This window comes from Cynoglossus semilaevis, chromosome 11 (genome assembly GCF_000523025.1).
Source record: "Cynoglossus semilaevis isolate Cse_v1.0 chromosome 11, Cse_v1.0, whole genome shotgun sequence".
NCBI lineage: Eukaryota > Metazoa > Chordata > Actinopteri > Pleuronectiformes > Cynoglossidae > Cynoglossus > Cynoglossus semilaevis.
The window spans coordinates 6,417,357-6,426,991 of NC_024317.1; the positions used below are offsets into that span (position 1 = coordinate 6,417,357).

Below are 9,635 nucleotides of genomic sequence, written 5' to 3' on the forward strand. Positions count from 1 at the left end.
TGTGTGTGTGTGTGTGTGTGTGTGTGTGTGTGTTTGCCATGTGAACCAATTGGAGTAAAATAAACAGATGTGAGGAGGAGAAGACAGACTTATGGTACTTAGTGAGGTGGTGGGGGTTGTGTGAATGGGAAAGGAAGGTAACTGCCTCAGTTTACTCACAGAGAGAGAGAGAGAGAGAGAGATGTTCATGTCTGAAGGAGCAGATGGCCTCATACCTGCTCCAGATCTTCTGATTTTGTTGAAAAGGATGAGCAAAATATTAGTGTGACAAAATGTTAACCCGGAAAAAGTACATAAATGAAATGACTAGAATAATATAGAATAGTGAAGAGTGAGTTTTGTATGGGATGCCTGTTTAATATGAGCTGAGACTTCCCAAGCCTATCCCTGTCTGCTATCTCTTCTTGCATCCCAGCTGGAGGATTACTGGAGGAAAAGTTTATCAGCAGAATGATAAAATTAGCATGCACACCCATCCCTCTGCCCCCAAACCCCCACCCCCACCCTCCTGCACTCCCCTCTTTCTGTCGTCTCTCCCTTCTTCCTGCACTTTCCCTCATCCCATGCTACGCTCCACTCTTTCTTCCCTCTGCCCTGACGCTCCCTCCCGCCATCCTGCACTCCCTCTCTCCTTCCCTCCCTCCTTTCTTCTAGCTGCTGTGCAATGAGCCTTTCTTTCTGTCACATTAATTTCATCCCCAAAATGGGGTGGGGGGGTGAAAATTTCCCCTGGTGCCTCCTAATATCAGTAGGGGGAAGAGTTAAGAGTTGCATTTGGAGCATTTTTTCTCTCTCTTTACTGAAGAGAGTTTTATAATTAACTGACAGCCATCTCACAAGGGCATTGGCTTGTTTCTGTGTTAAATATGGAGATGACAGCTTTATGAGGTAAAATATTCATCAGTTGGTGGCTGCTTCTCAATGGGATTCCGGTCTAAATTACGGCATCCGATAGGCCACCGAAGCAATGTTTCACTTTAGCTGAACACTTTTAGGGCGTAGATACCTCTATATGACTTAATGAGCCATCAGATTCACATTAGCATGCAGACTTTGTCACTCTTGTGTGGACTCACAATTTTACTAGATTAGCAAGTGCATGAGTATGTGATCTACATCGACCTTCTTTGGGGTGTTGAGGCTCATCAGCATTCAGCAAAACTGCAAAGTTGGTCTTCTTGTTCTCTGCAAACGAGAAGAGAAAATCTGAGGACGGCTCTGGATGACGGCCGTGTGGCCGTAAAGGTGTGCTTTCAAAGGGATGCTGGTGCCAAGGTCACTTGTAATATGAAAACGCTAACTGTTGTGTGTTGTTCTGTGATCAGGAGGCACTGCTAGTATGTGTGTGCGTGCGTGCATGTGTGTGTGTGTGCGCCTATGCATCAGCGATGGGCTTGTTTGAAGTGGTGGTTCTGGTACATTTCAAAGGCAAGACTCTGATGAGAATTCTTTGGAGCGGCAGGGGGAGGGGTGGGGGTTATAGCCAGGAGGGTGGGGTTTAAACGCTGATTGGCATTCATAGCGGAGAGGCTGGAGTGCTGCTAAAAAAGAAATTAGGCTTTAACTAAGCTGCACCATTCAGCTGTTTAACTAAGCTGCTGCACCGTTCAGCTGTTTGAAATTCTGTCTTCTCAGGCCTTCTATTAATAAATGCATAATTGATTAGGGGGAGCATACGTGCCTGAACACACTTGGACTGACACAAACACCCACACACTCCTTAGACCCCACTCATCCTGTCCTCTATCTGTTCGTCTTTGTGTTACCTTGTTCTCACTCTCTCTCTCGTCCTTGTGAAATTCTTACTTTCTGATTTCTCTTTCCCACAAAGTTTCTTCTTTCTTTGTCATTAACTGTCTCTCTCTGGCTCATTGTCTCGCTGCCTCTCGCTCTGTCTCTCCCGGGCTATGACAGTCCCCTCCCCAACATATCTCTCTTTTTCTCTCATTCTGTCTGCCCTCAGGTACAGTATAATTCCTATCTTCCCAGGGGAGTCTTGAATGGACGCCCTCTACTCAAATGCTTATCAATAACCTTTGAGTGCTTGCTCTCTTTGACTTCTGCACAGCACACCCGTTGGGCATGCACACACAGCCACACATGCACACACAAACACTACGCTGGTGAAATCAAGTGGTATTTCCTGTGGCGCAGTGGGATTTTTTCTCTTTACCTATTCAATATTTTGGTGATTCTGTGAGAGCCGCAGTAGGAGGAGAGGCAGAGTTTCATAGTTAATCCAGCAGCTCCACGCAGTCTTGCACTTTAGCTCTCTCCAAATCTGTACAGCTATAAACCGAAACAGCTTCAAGGATAAGGCTGGCTATAGGTTTGTTTTTGTAAACAAACCAAGGTGAAAGATTAAACTCAACACTGCTTAGTCTATTTTTTTCCCAGAGTTTCACACTCTGTTTCTCTGTCCTACCACTGGCTCTCAGCCCTCAGCTCTGTAGTTCCAGATAAAGACTTTAATCTTTAAAATCAAGTTACAAATTGTACAGTTAGATTTAAAAAAAACAAAAAAAAAACCCGAAAGCAGCTGAAGCTTTAAGAGAAAATCAAGATGAAACAAAAGAAACAATAAACACCAAAGTGCATCTGCCGGTGACTGTTTTTAGCAGCGGATTTGGTGTGTGACGGTGTTTCTGGCAGCAGACTGCTGTATGTGGGATTTGGCCCATATAAACAAAATTCTCCATGCTTATAAAAGAACACGTCAGTCTGAGAAATCTTGCAACTAACACATGTAATTTTTGGACAGCCATCATACTGGCAGCTCTCAAACTATCACTTTCACTTCATTAAAAAAAAAATCAAGTAATGCTTTAATGAAGTACTGTCAAAGAAGTTTGCGTTTAGCAGATGAATCATTGTGATCGTGTCCTAGCACGACTTTAAGTGTTTCAGGAGAGAAATAAACTTAAAGCCTTCTTGTGAGGATTTCAAGGCAAACTGAAGTCAAAGGTACAAGTTTGCAACTCGTGCAGAAGAATAACGGTTTCCTCTTAGAGGGATCAAATGTGTAGTCTCTACTCCATTACTGAACTGTCTGTGTAAGACTCAGGGGAAAGCATTGCTTTTAAAACGGATAAGAGATGCCCATGTGATTGGCCATGGTTGTAACCAATCCCAAATGTGCTCATAATGTATGATAATGGATTTTACTTACTGGTGCCTGTGGGTTGGTCTCAGGTGCAGACGTTGACCTCCACCTGCTGTCCACAAACAAACGTGCTGGAGCTCTCCTCGTGCACCCGCATTAACACAATTACAAAACACTCTCTCTTCTTACAACAGTTTTAAAAGACAGTTGTATAAAATCTCCTTTTTTAAGTGGGAAATAGTTTGAATATCGTTGTTTATTTTTTACTAGGACTGTCACAATTAATGTGTTCATCACGGTAATTCATTTGTGAAGATGAATCTGATATGAATATGTTACACATTTCAACAGAATGATGTGCGATGTGTATGCATCAATTCCACCATCCGTTCACTTATTGTTGCTCTAATACACAGTCATTATTTACACACACTGCAGTTGTTTCAGTTTAAACTACCATCTCAACTCCCAGCATGCCTTGGTGAAGGCTTCAACTTCAGCTCACACGTCCAGTTTGCGTCAGAACGGCCTCTCGGAGCGCAGGGCAGTAAATAAGTCTACATCTGACAAGCTGACAGACACGATGGTCAAATAGATAGTGATCGTCTGTAGACTGGTTAATATTGTTGACTGAAGTTTTGAAGGAATCCATCGATGCCTTCTCTGACCCCCCGTCATGAATCACATTCATGACATGAATCACCGATTATATGAAGCTTTACTTTTGCATATTTTTCTTGACTTTTTTCCATGTTAATAATTCCATCATTTGGATTAGTCACAAATAAAAACAGGTGTGAAACGCACTCACCTTCAGGCTCTTATTTATCTTAATGATTCAACATGATATTATATCATACACAGAAAATAATATAACTTACTTGAATTATTTCAAAAAGCATTTATAAACAATTATTTATTAAATAATTTTTTTTTTTAATCTTTTTTTATATTTCAGCTTTTTGTGTTTTTTAGAAGAATGTAGAGATTTTTTTTTTGATTTTTTTTTTTTAAGGAATGATCAGTAACCGGAGAATTTAATTTGAATTTTTCTTTTGAAAATTCAATTAAATTCTGTGTCCTTCACTCGCATGAACAAATCTCTCCACTGTTAACTCAAGGTCATGTAAAGCCACCCAAAACACTACACACAGTACAAGGTTGTTATGATTTTAAGTCAGCTTGATCTCAGCGACCCTACATTTTTGTACTCTCTCCTCTCGCAATTTCTCTGTGGCTGATGAGAAATGTCTCTGCTCTTCCCACTCACCCCCCATTTATCTCCCTATATCATAACCCGCTGTCCTCCCCCACCTCCCATTCCACTCCAGATGAGCCGGGCCAATTGAAAATCTACCTTCCTAAGAAGTTGCTGGAGTGTCTACCCAAATGTTCCTCTCTGCCCAAGGAGCGCCATCGCTGGAACACCAACGAGGTGGGAACGCGACACGCGGTGTGAAATATCGGTGACATTTTTGTCCTTCTGGTGATGCTTTTTTTTGGCTAATGTCACATTGAGAGATGAAGAAGGGTAAACAAACACAATGACAGCTTTTTATTGTGGGACCCTAAAAACTGTGGCACTGGGAAATAAAATAGCTATACCTGAGTTCCCAGCCTGTGTCACTCTGACTGTAGATTTCATTTGGCATGTTGTTCTCCATTTCACTTTGTAATCCAAACAACTCTGAGCTAAGGCACAGGGATCAGAGGCTCCAGACTCTAAAACTAAAGGACTTATAGGCTAGAAAGCAAGAAATAAGTCCACAGATTGAATCCTTTCCCTGACGGGTGTACCAAGGTTCAGGTGACCTATGGTCAATTACATAAAGATTGTTAACTCTGCTGCTGTGCAGCCACAGAAAGCTCTTAGGTGTTCCAACACATTTCTGAGCAGAATGGCTTTTCTTTGTTCTGTTGTGTTACTTTGAAAATGATGCGCCGCTTGCATTCAAAACAAAATTAAATGATGTTTTTTCTTTTTCAAAGATAAAAAGAAACGGAACAAAAGTGGTCGATGTGCACCCAGAGGATTTTATCATAAAAAAATCCCAGACTACTTCATCCTGGATTTAAAGCTTAATTTAACACTTTCACTTGTAAGGTTAATTCTACTTTTTAGTTTCTTTATTAGAATGTGACATCAGGTTTTAAAAATTATAATAGCTACAAATTTATAGCTCTAAATTGGACGAAAAGTGTTGTTGATGTGGAAATGAATGCACAATGAATGGAGATTGCCAAACATCCGCTTTATTTTCTCAAAAACTAGTCACAGTCAATAGGGATGGAGGCAATTAGTAAATTAGTAAATAATGATTAAAAAGAAAGGACAGAGAATAATTTTATTTTATGTTGTTTGTTGTAACATAATTTGTGTGATATGGCTTCATGTTCAAATTTAAATTCTAGTAGTTCTAACTCTAGTAGTTTAACACATCACTGCAAAACTAGAAAAATAAAAAAATAAAATCTTTGGGCTGGTAACTCAAAGTATTTTAGTTTCACCAACTTAATTCTGTTTGATAAATGTTATTATTTTTTTACCATTCCACAAAAACGTCATCTCACGTTAATAACCCATTTAATTAAGACCGTTTCATGACTTACTTCACTTATCACTTTTAAAAGGAGAATTTAATATGTTTTATTCTTTGTTCTCACTTCTTTGTGCAGAGCTTTTCTGAACACACAAGAATTTAGCCGATGACCTTCTGAGTTTAACAATATTGGGCAATGACTGGCATCATGTAGAGAATTATCTCACAGTGACAACAGGCTGTTGAAAAGCTAAAGATTTTTATAGGGAAAAAAAATTGGCAGAATATCGCTGGAAAAAAACATGAAACTAATTTCCCAAGTTTCTGGACTATTAAAATGCATAATTACGATCAAAGAAAAAAAAATAGCTGTTTAATTCAGTGGTTAATTGTCTCTCTCTGTGTGTGTGTGTGTGTGTGTGTGTGTAATCTGTCAATCAGTTCATGTTTAACAATTAGAATTTAGATGTTGGTGAAAGTGAGAAAATAATAGGATTTAACAAACTACAGGTGACATTTTTGTTCCATTTTAAGAAATATACATTGGTTTTCCACCATAGCCTTTAAACACAAACAAAAACAAAGGTCAATAAAACATAGTAATGTTTGTTTATTTTTCAGCTTTAGGTAAAAGAACCTGAGTTAGAAAAACCCTGGGTTTAATAGTGTGTCGCTTTGTCGTAGTTGTTTTTTTTAACGTTCAACTTTCACTCATTAATATAGCGCTGACGTTGACCTGCTCCGAGCTAAAATTACCGTTATATTAACAGCATGAATAACAGATAATGTAAATTGGGCTGTCTGGTAATGTGGTGCGAGGTAAAATGGGGCAAATATTTTGGGACAACTATTTACTCAGAACCGAAGGTAAGCCTGGGCCAAACATCTGGGGTGTGAAAGGCTTTACTGAGTTTCATGTTGTTCCCAAACTAAAGCTGTTTGCCTTGAGCGCTGGGAAGTGTTTGATGGCTGGAAACGGTTGCAGGCATTTATCGTCAATGGCCACTTGTTCATGCATTTCATCGCACGGCTCACTGCTGGTGCTGGGCTTCATTCATTGAGATGTGGTTGGCCACCGCGAGGGCATTTTCTTCATGTGCAGACTGTGTGCACTCCATTATGTATGTGTGTTTGTGTGTTGGTGTTATTGATTACCTCGTCCGGCATTATTATGCAATGCAAAGCTGATTTGGCCTGTGGTTTTTCTCTCCGGAAAGTTATTACATTTTTCATGCAATCCATCTCAATGAAGGTCATACTGGGAGTTAAAGCCGGTGCCTACTGAACAGTGTGCTGTTCACATGAATAGGCAGCATGCGTGTGTATCTCTGTGTGTGTGTGTATGGTCTTTCACTTTCATCAGCCTCGCCAAGAGCAATTGTGCAAAAGCACAGGGACTCGGCCGGGGCACCTTGTTGCTGCCCCCTCTTTTGCCCTTTCTCCCTCTTTTTCTCCATAAGTCTCCCTTTCAACTCACCGTCCAGTCCTTTTCATCTTTATCTTTCATTTCCTCTCCTTCCCCCTCTCCCTCTCCTAACTCTCTCCGTGACTCTCCCTCATCCTGATGAGGACGTACAGGCTCAGTTCAGGAGGAGGTTGGGTGTCCCTCAGCGAATTCCTTCAAAGCTCCTTTTCCACCCAGGCATAAAGTTTCCTGCATACTTAAACACTCCATTGTGTCTGCTGCTCCTCCTTGATGCTTTCTTGGGGTGGAACGCTTGATGTGCATCTAATGCATGTTTGTGTCTCAGCGTGTTTTTTCGACCAGGGGTGTGTGTTAGGGATATGCACCACGTCAGATTATTGTGGTCGATGATTGTGTAGCTGCTGCAACACCGGTATTGATTTTTTTGTGTTTGTTATCTGTGTGTATTGCACACAGTGCAAGAAGTTAGAGCAGCTTTCATCAGCAGCATGTCGAAAATTAAAGTCATCGCCGGTCATCAGATTCCACATGCATGTCCGGTTTGTACGTCCACCGCAGACTGTGGTCTAACCTTAATGTGGGAGTCCCTGACCAATCAGCTGCCGGCTGTCAAGTCAGCTGTCAATTTCTGTCTTCGGTTCTGTCCTCCCCTCACGTGTGTGTGTGTCCATTCATAATGTGATTCTGGTCCGGACCAGTTATCATCTGTGAAGCACAGTTATGTTTGATTGACATTTTACTTGTTGAAAACAAACGGTATTTGGAATTCTTAGTGTGTGTTTATGGGCTGTATGTATGTGTATGTATGTGTATGTATGTGTATGTGTATGTGTGTGTGCCTGTGTGTTGGGGGGATTTGAAGGGCAGGGGTTTGCCCCCTGGTTTTGTCGTTTTTGTTTTCAATCAATCTTTTATTTCTATATGTTTCCCTGTAAAGAATCCCATCTGGTTTTGTATTGGCTCTGTTTGGGTGCTGGGTTTCTTTTTATAGATTTCTACATTTAGAAATAGGATTATCTTTTCTGTGTGCGCATCGGTGGATATGTGTGTGTGTCAGTGTGTGTGTACCTGATTCAGCTGTAGCTGTACTTGTTGAGATATTTTTTTGTGGAAAATTGCCATTGTTGTTGGGACACTTTGTCCCCACTGTGAAGGAGAGGGTGTTTTGCCTTGTAGATTGACGTTGGAGCTAGGATTAGGATTAGGATTAGGATAAGAATCAGTATCAGATTGTTGAAAATTAGTACATTTATAGCATGAGTTGAGATTAGGGTGAGGGCCAGTGGACTCCGTCACAGCATGTGTGTTCATTTCGTTTTTTTGTTTGAATGACTTTGATTAAGACTCACCAGGTCTTCACCTTATTAGTTCCTATTGTGTGTGTGTGTGTGTGTTGTCTTTCACACATGCACAACTGCACATGATCCTCTGATCTCTGTTTTGTCGTGCATGACTCTTTGCTTGGCCTCCCACAAGCACTGAGCTGTGACCCCATGCATTTTTTACCCCATGCTCTCCTCCTTCTCCACCTTCTCGTCTCTGTCCTTTCCTCCCTTCCCTCCTTTTTGCCCTCTCTCTCTCCTTCTCTTTTGTGTACCTACCGATGTGTGAAATTATTCTAGGATGGAGGGATGGATTCCTCCCTGAAGGGCTGAGCAGAGGCGTGAGCCTTTTGTTCAATAATAGATTGGGGGTGTATGTGTATCTGTTCATGGTAATAGACTATAGACTAGTTTTAGATAACAAACCACACTCAGGTGGACACACGGATGCCGTCGGAGTTGGTCTTATCCGTCCGATGGGAGTCACTTGTTTGGTTTTAGCAATTTTTTTGAAGCCCTTATAGTTTGTTTGGTTTTTTTTTTTCAATCTAGACGGAGCTGAACCTCGGGATCTGGTCTTTGGATTTAAGCTCATGAAGAGATTACATTACTTTTCAAGGGACCTTTAACGTCATGTATTGCATTCATGATGCCATAGGTCGTCCAAGGATAACTACGGTTATTCCCAACATATGGCCTTCCTGCTGGAGCTGTGTGTCGAGCCATGAGCTAATGTTTATATTGTGCTCGTTGTGAAGAAAGCGCAGCACTGGAATTAAGGCCAAACTGTGCTCAAAATATCATTACAAGTACAATGCAAACAAACTGCTTATTTAAGGACCTTACTGCCCAACCTAACTTAAAAAAAAAGAAAATACTTAAAAGTTTTGTCATTGCCTGTTAAGACATTGTAAAAAAAAAACATTGATTTTTTTTTTGTCATGATCAAAAAATATAACGACAAGAAACTCGAGCCATACTGGGATCCATACTGTTTGTTTTTTTTTTTTAAAGAAATACCTCAGTTAATTAGGTTTTAATTCTATATTGAGTTGCAAGTCATTGTATTATGAACAAAAGCAAGGTTAAGAAACTTGGTGCACCGGGTTTAGATCGTAACCTCTGCTTTAACCACTCTGACTGACTTCTAACTGAAGGTCACTCCTCATTGACCTTCAATTAAAATTTGAAATATACTGGAGATATTCTGTGTAGCTCGGTTAATAATTGAAAAAAAAATGACA

General features: G+C 40.6%; 1 protein-coding gene across 6 annotated transcripts in view; it reads left to right on the forward strand.

Annotated features, from left to right (window-relative positions):
• The window catches only part of camta1b (calmodulin binding transcription activator 1b), a 76,605-nt gene that overhangs the window by 20,250 nt on the left and 46,720 nt on the right, over positions 1 to 9,635 (forward strand). For 5 of the 6 annotated variants that reach the window (XM_025059899.1, XM_017036678.2, XM_025059896.1 and 2 more), the window contains one exon: positions 4,435 to 4,538. The exons of the other annotated variant lie outside the window; for it this stretch is intronic. In XM_025059899.1, the coding sequence (XP_024915667.1) occupies positions 4,435 to 4,538 (104 nt within the window). The remainder of the gene's footprint in view (positions 1 to 4,434; positions 4,539 to 9,635) is intronic. 6 annotated transcript variants of the gene reach the window in all.